The 13,512-nt window shown below is 37.4% G+C and overlaps 1 protein-coding gene across 4 annotated transcripts in view; it reads right to left on the bottom strand.

The window, feature by feature from the left end:
• Positions 1-1,283: 1,283 nt before the first annotated feature.
• The window catches only part of LOC147458167 (uncharacterized), a 20,899-nt gene continuing 8,670 nt past the window's right edge, over positions 1,284-13,512 (bottom strand). The window contains exon 3 of one of the 4 annotated variants that reach the window (XM_086512897.1): positions 1,284-1,674. In XM_086512897.1, coding sequence (XP_086369023.1) covers positions 1,589-1,674 — 86 coding nt within the window. In that variant the 3' untranslated portion in view covers positions 1,284-1,588. Of the gene's footprint in view, positions 1,675-6,113; positions 7,250-12,281; positions 12,661-13,512 lie in introns of those variants that run through there. The other 3 variants (XM_086512894.1, XM_086512898.1, XM_086512896.1) reach the window with 3 other exon arrangements.

Genomic DNA, 13,512 nt, shown 5'->3' with positions numbered 1-13,512 from the left:
TATAAACAATGTCCTAAAAGTTTCAAAACACATTTTAGTATGACAAAGTTGCTCATTATTCAATTAATTCAATTGGCAGAGGCTACTTTTACATTAAAAAAGCACTTAAAAAATAGCACCTGTCATTGATACTAATAATATAAGGACATAAAATCAAATGAATAACAATTCTACAATGGACTAAACGTGGGTACCAAAACATAAACAATACTATATCTAAACAAATAGACATAAAAGTGGTGATGTTAAACAGGGAAGACAAAAATTGTCTCTGAAAATCCTACATTAGTGGCATAGAACATCCTCACCCCACGAGCAATGTTATGGCTTTGAGAGATGCATTTCTCACAAAGATGGCTTGTCCGGTGGAAAGGAGGTTCAGAACTTTTGGGTAAGGCCATTTCAATTAAACGCACAACAACATATTCAAACTTTAGTTAGAAATTGTCTTAATTTTATCAAATATGTTGAACAGTTATTCAATTAAACGCACAACAACATATTCAAACTTTAGTTAGAAATTGTCTTAGTTTTATCAAATATGTTGAACAGTTTTCGATGAAATGCAAGGGAGAATCGCGAAGGATTGTCAAATAAGCATAACTACATTGGCTCTTTCATTTACATCTTTTGCATGCACTTTATGTTTTAATTATGAGAAGTCGTTTGGATATCACACAAGTAACAACTTTTTCTTCACCAACGTTTTCTTAGTCACCCTTAACCATATGTCAAAACGATATCAAGAATCATGTAAATACACCAAAGATAAAAGTTGCCATGTTTGCACCGGGATACTCAAGCTTTGTTGTAGATATTAACTATTTCTTTAGGAAACACCATCAAAACTTTTGTTTTGGGCCAAGGAATCTACCTAATTAAATATCAAAAGAACCAAGTCCTATGAGGTGCTTTCTGTTACAAAATTTAAAGATGTATAGACCTACACTAAAGTTAGAGAACACTATATGAGTATGCCCCTACAATCTTTTTGTCATTTGTTTTAAGTGCCAACATTATACTAATGTTGATGGCGCTTGATGGACAGGCGCATGCGTAGTTCGTAGATGCCCTAATGGTGATTGGTTCCATTTTGCTTGTTCTTTATTTGTTTGTTTACATGATTGCATTTCATTTTTCTTCAAAGTGCATGTCGCACTCCTTGAAAAGCCAACCCTCTTTGCCACAATTAAGTCCCTTTGCTCATGTCAAGTCAGACTCCGATACATACTCCAATAACATTTTGTGACAAAAATTGTCACAATTAAGTCCCTTTCAAGACTAGTCATTCCAAATCACATACAAGTACATACTATAAGCACATTTGCGATAAAATTGACACAATTGTCCTTGGTGATGCATACAGCTTGGAAGGTGTCATTGTGATCTGCTAAAACAACTTGCACTATAAGAGGAAAACTCCAGAACCTACTATATTGTCCGGATTAACAAAGGAAAATTAAAAGAGAAAAAAATTCGGAAGCACTAATAGGACTGGGGATAGTCATGGTAATGGTTTATAATCAATAGTAGCAAAAATATATGCGTTAATATTACTATAATTTTACTGCATATATATCCGTTGATATCACCGCCGAGCGCCTTGAAAAAAATAAAGGTACTCATTTGGGCCACCCAATTTTGGGTGGTCCACATAAGCACCTTTAATTTGTCCTGCACAAAACAAATCAGAGATCAATTGTATTTTGATAAATATAAATAACTAAAATTAAATTTAACATTTACAAATGCCACCTAGCTCACCTTTACAAATTAAACCACAACAAATTTTGAAATTACCCATTCATATACAAAGATTACAAATTTACATAAGTTTTTTTCGGCATGCGGGCACTTTATGTTTACAAAGGATCACAAAAAAAAAATGATCGCTTGCTAATTCTCCTCCTCCTTGTCGTGTCCACATGTTCATATGCTCTATCACCTAAACTCTACACCAATCACAAAAAAGATTAGATAAATCGGTTAATACCAAAAAACAACTAAAGACAGTATCTTTTGGGTCCTCTTTACCGCTTGCAAAGTTCCGACTCCAGAATTGTATTGCTTGCAAGAGATGTGGTTCTTTTCTAACAACCACCACCAAGTATCGAGTTTTTTGTGTCTCTCTCAATACTTCACCATCTCTCTAGTGGGACAGCTTAGAGTGATATTTTCCTAAGCTTGAGGTAAAGACAAAGATTCATACTCAAAATGCCCTTTAATTCAAACTTGCATTACTTTAAAAAACTTACATATTTGTCTTTTCAAGTAGCTTTGCCTCTCAAACCATAGTGCATGGGAGTTTGCTTGGCCCAAGCTTTGCATTATTGTCTCTGGGATGAGCCTCTTGGAGCTTGATCAGTCTTCTCCTACATTGCCCACTCCCACTCTACATCTGTCATATTGCCAACACGATAGCTTTTGTCTAGAGCATCTATTTGACTGGTTGCTACAAGCCATACACTTGATTGTTTATTTTTCAAGAAGGTTTTAATATACCCCTCTGGCCAACGTGTCGAGAAACACTAGTCACAGACGTTTGAAAATAGAGTATGCAATTCTTGCTCAATGTAGCGCGCATGATCGGACACTTGATTCTTATACGTTGAGTGTATAAGAATCTGTAGGTAGCACCAAAATGTCATGCCTTGTGCAGTCCCAAAGTAAATCTCCCCATTATATTTTACCCTGTAGAATCGTCCATGCGTGTCTGGCATAGGCGCATCCGTATCCTCGTCCTCTGCAATTGGATCGGCACGCTCCAAAATAGGTGAGTCTGCTCCTCCCCCATCGAAACAAACCTCCCAACAAGACCCCTACTAGTGCTACCCTGATATAAACGCCATTGTGCACTGCTAGAAGATCCTTGCCGACCACTTGCAGATTGTCGATGATGCTCGAGAAAAACATGAGTCGAATGTAATGGTGTAGGGCCTTGAGATGCAAGGGGGACGGATCCATGTAATGATGTAGGGTCCTCAAATGGAAGGGGGAGTGGACCAATAAGAAGCGAAGGTAGAAGGAGGTGTCATCGATGGGACCCTCTGGACCCACGCAGTCCCTCCCTGACTCCCCCACGGCATGGACCCTTGCAAAAGACCAAAAGCTACAAGCTACTGTGCACTGTAGAGACCAAACAATCTCTGCGTTGAACGCATGTACTCCTCGTGTAGAGACAATATGCGTTGTAACTTTGGATCATGTATCGATTGTGGGGGGGCCTGTGTAGATGGGTCACCGGCTCCATAGTTGTATGAGGGCCATGCTTGCAAATAACAAAAGAAATCTATATCCTTGCTGACAAAAAACTAATTACAAATAGACCCTACAACATTGTGATGACATACCGTCTGAAGACTAGGGTCCAATGGAGGTGATAAATACCTTGGACGAGCTCCCACCTGGGACATGAACCAACCAAAGGAAGAATGTGATGGATGCTCCTCACCAAATAGTCTATCGTATGACATCTACAAAAGATACATTTAGGGGATTTAGGGACGTATATGCTTGATCTAAATACCTACCTATATGTTTACATACAAGCTTTAGCATATATAGACACTCATATATATATATATATATATATATATATATATATATATATATATATATATATATATATATATATATATATATATATATATATATATATATATATATATATATATATACACACACACACACACACACACACACACACACACACACACACACACATACATATAATATTAGACCTAAGCAAGGGTTAGTAGTGCCAACAATCTATGGCGCCCTCTTTAGATATCATCACACTCTCAATCGTGGTAAAACCAAGGGTACGCTGACGTGTTGTGGCACGTTCATAATGTGAAATTGCAACATTCACCTCACTTTTGATACTTTTTGATGCATGGAAATAAAAGCAATCATGTGCATATGTGATATATGCTTAAGTGGCTACTGCAGTCCCTTATCATGCATCTACATACTTATCTGAGGAGTTGTGGTACCGTTGCGGGTTTCTCAACTTGATAAGATACTTAATTTGGTTTTGTGATGTGCATATTCTAAGCATTTCCTAGTGGCATACTCATCTCCCGTACAAAGATTGATGCGGGAAAAAATTGCCAAAAATAGCAGCTAACAAGTGTCGTCATAAAATCGTATAGAAAGTGACCCAAAATGAAAAGGAGATGAAAAACGATTCATATTCATGCTTTTTATGCTTATGAAAATGATCCCACAAATTCAAGGATTTATCTGACTTGCGATTTTCCATATCAAAAATGATATTTTTTGGGTCAAAAAATGAGCTAGAAATGACCTAGTTTTCGTCCGAAGTGACCTAGTTTTGGTCCGAAGTGGCAAAATAGGCCAAAAGTTGACAAAATAGCTCATACGCTTGTAGATAAGAGAGAGAGGGCTTCTTTTTAGTGTAAAAACTTACAATTTTTCCCTTCTATTCAATCCCTTCTATGGTTGCTCAATCTATGTGTAGAGCAGTCCCACCTCTTCAGAATCTTGTATTTGAGCTTGTGAGAAAGTGATGGATCTGCACAACAATGATCTTTCCCACCTCTGACAGATGGCGGGCCTATAATAGTTCTCGCACCTCACCCTGATGCTTGGCCAAGTGCCGATAATCTCGCAGTTGACTAAGGATCTCTGGAAGCGCTCCACCTCTGCTGCTATGCTCGCTTGCTTCGATGGTGAGAGAGCAAGTCAAATGGTGGGCTCTACGGGGTTGGTCAAGGGGCTTCACCATAGTCCCTCTGTGGGAGATCATGAGCTTCCATCTGTGTCTACTCCTACTGTGGGAGATGGGGGGAGCTGTGGTGTTGATTCGATATTTGCTGCTTCAAAACCCTTGGATCCTTGCGTTGCGAAGCCAAAACTAATGTCGCCACCCTCAATGGTGAGATTGAAAGGATAGAAGGGGGGGGGGGGTAATTTTTTGCAAGCAAGCCGACAAGAGAGGAAGCGGAAGTGGGAGGGGCAATGGCAGCGTGTATGGTACTGGAGCTACGCATGGGAGAGGCAGCTCAAGCACGAGCAAGAGGTGGGCAAGGGTGGTGCGAAAGAGGGGGGTGATGGCAATGGGCTCGCCAAAAGCAACGAGAGCGTTTTTCTTTTTTTTACCATGAGGTTTTTGCGGAGACAAAGAAAAAAACTAATTTCAATAAAAACTTATAAAGAAATTTTGTGGTCTACTAGGTTCAAATCCTCAAAATTACACTTTGGGATATGGTTTATGACTTGGAGACCATGAGAAGAGAGAAGAAGAGAACTCTTACCGGGTTCAAATCCTCAAGATTACACTTTGGGATATGGTTTATGACTTGGAGACCATGAGAAGAGAGAAGAAGAGAACCTTTACCAGGTTCAATCCTCAAAATTACACTTTGGGATATGGATTATGACTTGGAGACCATGAGAAGAGAGAAGAAGAGAACTCTTAACGTCGTAGGAACAATCCCAAGAGACTTCAAGAATCTACCCGACGAGTCTTGAACTCATGACCTGTTATTCAAGAGAGAAGTGGGATAACCAATGTACCACACTTCACTCATAGAAAGGTTATTCTAGTTTGAAACCTACATACATGTTATTGTTTCAAAGCAAAGATGTGTAGATATGCATGCACCCAAACATATGTATACATGTTCATGTAAACAACGCTTATAGGATGATGGAGATTTCTAGAAAATTTGAATAGTATGGAAGTTAATGGCTTGCAAATGTTATATGTTTATTGGAATATATCCCATTTGTGTGTGTGTGTGTGTGTGTGTGTGTGTGTGTGTGTGTGTGTGACAGTGAGTGAGTGAGTGAGAGAGAGAGAGAGAGAGAGAGAGAGGAGAGAGAAAGAGAACTTGATTTAAGTTTAAATACTAAGATTTAAATTCCTTCTTTGAAAACAAGTCATAAAAAGAATAAAAAAGTTTTCAACTTAGTACTTCAACCATTACTAATATGGTGATATTATTGATTGTATCAAGATATACTAAATGCTTTTGACGATAATATGAGAGCATGAAAACAATCTTAATAAAAGGGAAATAACAGTTCAACTGAAATTTTAACAAAAACAAGTCTTGCATAAAAGGAATTGCTGCTCAAGTCAGTTTGATGTTGGTAGAACATTAATTAAAAAAACATTTTCTAAAGAATAATATTTAAGCTTTGAAATCCAAAAGGGTGACAGTAGAACCCACATGTTTCTAGGTTTCTAGGAAGAACTTTGAAGTCTAGTATCTAGCAAAGTGTGATAGCATTACTTTTCGGATGAACAAAAGCACCACTACAAACAAAAGGAGCAACTCGAAGATACTAGTTGTACTTTGCATATGTGATTTCTCGGCTTCCAAACGTCCTAATGATTGGATGTCATCAATCAAAATACATCGATCCGACGAAGAAGATTTTTCTTCGTTGTTGCATACAATGTTCATGGTGCTCTTAGTGCCAACCCTAGCCATATGTGATTTCTTGGCTTCCAAACGTCCTGATGAGTGGATGTCATCAATCAAAATACATCGGTCCGACGAAGAAGATGTTTCTTCGTTGTTGCATACAATGTTCATGGTGCTCTTAGTGGGAACCCTAGCCATATGTGATTTCTTGGCTTCCAAACGTCCTGATGAGTGGATGTCATCAATTAAAATACATCGGTCCGATGAAGAAGGCGTTTTTTCACTGTTGCATGCAATGTTCATGGTGCTCTTGGAGCCAACCCTAGCCATATTCCCCCTTGTACTATGACATATCAAGAAGAGAATGGTAGTGAGGAATATAACAAAGAGTGATGGAAATAATGACCACAAAAACACTTGACAAGTGAGGTATTGATTTTGTTGCACTTCTAGATTCGAAATTTTCATAGGGTAGCAAGGTCCTTCTCTCTTTTTCATCTCGCCAGGCCGAAGAAGGACAACAATGATTCCCACCACATCGACAAGGATGTGCATAAGAATACCCCAAATTAGAAGGCTTAACTTTGTCTTGAGTTTGGCAATTATATAGATTGGACCTATAACTATGGTCATAAGAGCAAGTCCAAAAGAATGTGCAACTTTCAACCATTTTTGCTTTCTTTGGGAGTAATTCCCTTGGATATGCAAGAGAAAACCACAAAAAGGCCAAGCTATCATAACTCCACTCAATATGTAAATCAATAAAGGGATGGAAAACCCTTGATCAGCAAATTGAGCAAATGCTGCACTCAAGATGGTCTTTACTATAATCACAGCAAGTGTTTGGGATCCTGAAATTAACAATGTAATTAGAAAAAGATGCAAGGTTGCACAAGAAAACCTGGTCATTTACTCACCTCAACAACAACAAAACACTTTAAGAGTTTCAAGATAGAAATCGAGTTTTTTTTAATCAACTTTATAGTATAGATAGTTTTCAAGAACCTAACATTTGAAGTGTAAAGTTTTTCTTCATACAGAATAAGGTGGCATCCTATCCATATTTTGAGTTATCAAAAGATTACAGTTTTCTACATTGTATTGTCTACACACCTCGATTGTGGTTTGTACACGCATGGCTAGTGTCTTGTATACCCAAGCACAGAAACGAGTATAAAGTGATGGCATTTACCAATCTTTTGTTTGATTTTTCTGTCTCAAAATGAAATTGCATAACTAGTTGGACGTGAGAAGGACATATACAACATATATATATATATATATATATAGAGAGAGAGAGAGAGAGAGAGAGAGGGGGGGGGGGGGGCGGGGGGGGGACCTTTTAAAAAGAAGAAAATGCTAAAGGAGAAATAAAGGAGAAGAGAAATACAAATGTCGACCACCTCTTTATATGGACACAAAAGGTCTTTTGACTTTTCACCTTCATATGTCTTTTGGCTTTTCACTTTCATTTGTTTTTTCATTTCCTAAACTCACCCTTCGCTTACGCACTTAATATATTTTGAAAGGTTTTTTATTTTTTCGACATTGGGGAGACCTAAGACCTAGTAGTTTCATTTTATTTTAATTTTTAGCATCATGTTGGAGATTTCGAACTATAAATCCCATTAAATTGCTTATTTTTTGTGTGGCCTATGTTTGAAGAGTTCCATTAAAAACAAGGTGAAAATTCACTATGGCATACATAAGGCCTTAAGCTATTGGCAAGAATTTTCTAATAAAAAGCTTCTTTGAGAAAAATAGAAAGTGACACTATTATTTTTAAACATGTAGTGTCGAATACAATATTTTGTTTTTATGAAAAATAAGTGTAACGATGGACTATTTACATTACAATATATTTCAAAGGCATAAAAAATAATGTTGGACACAAAACTCAATGCCTCTCTTTAAAGACATTGGTACACAAATGTCATGTGGCATTGATCGACAAGCTTTTCCAAATGGTCCAGATTTGCACCCAAAAATGCTAAGGACTCCTTATGTAGTCCAAAAAAACACACACATTGATGAAAATTGACTTGGAGTAAAGTGCCATCTTGCAATCTGGCATATAAGAAAATATTTTTATGTGAAATATGTTGAGCCCTCTCTGCTTTGCAACCCAATTGCTTGCACAAAAGCCTGTTCCCCAACCTCGTAATATTGAGATTCCCAATTAAAACCAAATATAGCATGACATACCAAAAAGATTAGCTACAAATAACATCCCCATTATGACTCCTAATAACTCTTCCAATAGGGTGCATAGCCCAAGGTATCACTGAAAAAATTGAGGTGTTGAATGCTTGCACTGCTAAACTTGAGAAATACCTTGCTCAAATCAACCGAACTCGCATGGATTCACACAAAGAGAACACTAACAGCCAAAACCAAACTTGGGGTATGACCTTCCTTGCTAATTTTGCCAATAAAGTTAGCAATGACGTCACTTTCTCCTCGCTGGGAATTAAATGCCGAAAAAGAAAGGATTTGCAAGATGTTGTCTCTCTTACGGGAAAGTAGCCAACAAGAACACGGGCATTCACTATCTAGAACTTGTTTACTTATCGCTTCATGAATATACCATGTGCACATGTGCGTCAATGTGGCACATGGACATACTATGACCACTTCTAAGCAAACCTTAGATAGGATTACGTAGGGGATCTAGTACAAGTATTTTTATCAACCTATGACCACTTCTAAGCAAACCTTAGATAGGATTACGTAGGGGATCTAGTACAAGTATTTTTATCAACCTGATATCGGAACGTACAACACCAAAGAGTTGCATTAGATCACTTAGAACCCAAACATAACCCTCTTTGTATATTGGATCGTACCACGTGCAAGTAGGAAACCGTCAATGTATTTTGGACATTTTTATGTGTTCTCGATTCCATATTGGACAAAACTATGTAGCATATTATGTGAGCATTTTCATGACTTACCTTGTGTGTGTGTGTGTGTGTGTGTGTGTGTGTGTGTGTGTGTGTGTGTGTGTGTACCCAACTAGTGAGATCCGCTACTTGAGACACTTGGCAACCATAAGAAATCAAAAGTCAATTTATGAAGCCACCTGAGTGAATTTTCAGATTTAATAATTTTTACAGTTTGTCAAATTTGTCAAGCTCTTGTCCTACCTCCAACTTGAAGACATGTAGGCTAAGAGAAGACGTTTAAGTCACATTAAAACTCACGTCAAGCAAGAAGACTAAGAGACCAAAAAGTGGGCTCTCCAACTTTGGCAGCCATCTAGAGTCTGGACATTCCTGAAGCTATCGCCATCTACAATTGCAACCCTTTGGAGCAAACCATCCCCCTTAAACAATAGAATGGTAACAGGACACTTTTATGTCCTTGGACACTTTTGTGTCTTGTTAAGTGACCATTTTTCTTGAATTATTTGAAGAGTATGAAAATGAATTTCTAGGTGCTATATATCCACAAAGTTGCCTTATGAGCTGAAAAAAACTTGACATTTTTTTTGGAGTATTGATCTCACCATTAACCTTACTCTTGCACAACATTTTTGAACCTAAACTGTGTGAAAAAATGGGTCCTGCTTTTGCTTTTTTTTTTTTTCAATTTTTGGCAACTATACCACTCTAAACTTCATGTTTATGAGGTTTAGATGGCTAGAAGTTAGGCCTTCATAGTTCTCAACATGTTTTGATGCTTCTAGGGAGAGCTAAGTATTAAAATTGAAAGTTATGACCAACTTACAAGAATTGCATAATCCTGTTTTTTTGGCCAAAATTAGCACTTTTATGATTTTCTTCGTGGCTTTCTTGATATCCAAATTCAATTTTGATTGTGTAAGTGTAATGTATAACATAAAGCTAATATTCCTTGAGTTTTGGGGGACATAATATGCTATATAGCATAGTATGTGATGATGGTTGAATTTTCTCATTGCAGAAGAATACGATACATTTTAGAGTAGCAAGTATAACGTTCTCAATATTGCTAGTTTCTTAGGCCAATTGTGTGTATTTTGTAGGTAGTAACCATATCTAATCATAGACTACAAACTTGGCTAGATATTGAGTAGTTTCTATGGGTTTCTAGAGGTCATAATGATAAACCCAGTTTTTTCATGTTTGCTGTATTTAGCACTTTATCATTGCCCCCAAGGTTCCAATTGTAAGAGATCCATTATCCTTTTGACATGCGCCATGGCTCCTTATGAATCCAAAGGCCCAAAGGGAACTAAGAAAACATGTATATAGTATCTGTATTGAGCGTGACTATAGAAACTTTGATGATAGGTCCACAGAATGGCAAAAATGCAACTTTTTTGTACCTATTTTTTTTGCCCAAAAAAAAATTAGTGAGGTAGAGCAACCATATGTTTTGGTCACCAACCCATTGAAGTTAATGGGGCATTTTATCTCATGTCCTACAAAAATCCCCACTCTTATTTATATGCAGTCAACCGTAAGCAATTGCTGTTTTGGGCAAAATGCACTGGTCCATCAACTTTGGAGACTTGTAGTGACCAAGGGATGAGAAAAATTACAAGTTTCTCAATTTTTTCCATATGTAGTAGTTATTGAACTATAAGCTCATGAAAGGATTTTTCAAAATGAGTGGATCTACTATGGTTTTGGAATTTTTTTCCAAAACCCTGAAAGGACACTTTTATGTCTAGTTAGGTTACCATTCTAGTGTTAAAACTCACGTCAAGCAAGAAGACTAAGAGACCAAAAAGTGGGCTTTCCAACTTTGGCAGCCATCTGGATTCTGGACATTCATGAAGCTATCGCCATCTACAATTGCAACCCTTTGGAGCAAACCATCCCCCTTAAACAATAGAATGGTAACAGGATACTTTTATGTCCTTGGACACTTTTGTGTCCTGTTAAGTGACCATTTTTCTTGAATTATTTGAAGAGTATGAAAATGAATTTCTAGGTGCTATATATCCACAAAGTTGCCTTATGAGCTGAAAAAAACTTGACATTTTTTTTGGAGTGTTGATCTCACCATTAACCTTACTTTTGCACAACATTTTTGAACCTAAACTGTGTGAAAAAATGGGTCCTGTTTTTGCTTTTTTTTTTCAATTTTTTGCAACTATACCACTCTAAACTTCTTGTTTATTAGGTTCAGATGGCTAAAGATTAGGCCTTCATAGTTCTCAACATGTTTTGATGCTTCTAGGGAGAGCTAAGTATTAAAATTGAAAGTTATGACCAACTTACAAGAATTGCATAATCTTGTTTTTTTGGCCAAAATTAGCACTTTTATGATTTTTTTGTGGCTTTCTTGATAGCCACATTCAATTTTGATTGTGTAAGTGTAATGTATAACATAAAGCTAATATTCCTTGAGTTTTGGGGGACCTAATATGCTATATAGCATAGTATATGATGATGGTTGAATTTTTCATTGCAAAAGAATACGATACATTTTAGAGTAGCAAGTATAACTTTCTCAATATTGCTAGTTTCTTAGGCCAATTGTGTGTATTTTGTAGGTAGTAACCATATCTAATAATAGACTACAAACTTGGCTAGATATTGAGTAGTTTCTATGGGTTGCTAGAGGTCATAATGCTAAACCCAGGTTTTTCATGTTTGCTATATTTAGCACTTTATCATTGCCCCCAAGGTTCCAATTGTAAGAGATCCATTATCCTTTTCACATGCTCCATGGCTCCGTTTGAATCCAAAGGTCCAAAGGGAACTAAGAAAACATGTATATAGTATCTGTATTGAGCACGACTATAGAAACTTTGATGATAGGTCCACAGAATGGCAAAAGTGCAACTTTTTTGTACCTATTTTTTTTGCCCAAAAAAAAATTAGTGAGGTAAAAGCAACCATATGTTTTGGTCACCAACCCATTGAAGTTAACGGGGCATTTTATCTCATGTCCTACAAAAATCCCCACTCTTATTTATATGCAATCAACCGTAAGCAATTGCTGTTTTGGGAAAAATACAGTGGTCCATCAACTTTGGAGACTTGTAGTGACCAAGGGATGAGAAAAATTACAAGTTTCTCATTTTTTCCATATGTAGTAGTTATTGAACTATAAGCTCATGAAAGGATTTTTCAAAATGAGTGGATCTACTATGGTTTTGGAATTTTTTCCCAAAACCCTGAAAGGACACTTTTATGTCGTGTTAGGTTACCATTCTAGTGTAAGGAACATTATCGAGACAAAATTTGAAGGAGCCAAGAAGAAGTAATATCTTTGAGGGAAGAACCATTGGTGTGATGCTTGATTCTTTTATCACATTTATCATCCACTGCATGTGACAGAATGTACCCATGAGATTTTTTAGCTAAAAATATAAGAGACAAATTTTGGCAAAGTTCATGCACATCCATATTTGAGTTCCCTCTCATCAATATCATTTCATAGTTGAAAATTCTTGTTATTGAGACCATCATAGCACACCATCCTTTAATGGGTAGCTCAAGATACAACACGTTGAACTGGATGGTAAGCTTGTAGATGTCATGTGCATGTGGACAAGCTCACTCCAACCAAAGGTCATTTCTAGCCTAGGAAGTGTTATGGCAACCTTGTGATCCTATTGAAGGACGTGCATGTCCAAACACTTAGTGTAGTTGCATACCCTCCAATTGCACAACAACATAGCCATTGTCCATTTTACGTGGGCCTTAGTGTGTCACCACAGGAAGTGTCAGAGTCCGATTCTGACGTGTACAGCATTCTTTACGGGCATTTTAAGTCATTTTTAAAAGTCACTTATTATTAATAAGTGACATTTTATTAATTGGCTGTCCTACCTCTTTCAAAAAAAGTACAAAAGAAACCCAGAGTTCACATTTTTCAACAGTTCTGCAAAATCAGTGAACTCCTTTGGTAGCAGTCCAGCCATCGTCCCCGCAAGCCATCCTTGGCGTTTCCTGTACCAGCCAACCCTGGCGTTTTCTGATCCCAACCTACGTTTTCAGCGTCAACCTCTACGATCAGCCATCCCTCACCTTCGCCTAGCCTTCCTCGCCTTAACTGCAGGGCAGTTCTAGGCCATTGCACATCCCATCAGCACCATCCTTCAACCATTGCAAATTTCAGCCCTGCAGCCATTCAATTTCAGCCTGATCATAATTCCCAGCCCCTCATACCTCAA

This window comes from Adiantum capillus-veneris, chromosome 5, assembly GCF_014529385.1.
Source record: "Adiantum capillus-veneris isolate H3 chromosome 5, ASM1452938v2, whole genome shotgun sequence".
Lineage (NCBI taxonomy): Eukaryota > Viridiplantae > Streptophyta > Polypodiopsida > Polypodiales > Pteridaceae > Adiantum > Adiantum capillus-veneris.
This window is presented reverse-complemented; position numbering and strand designations above follow the sequence as displayed.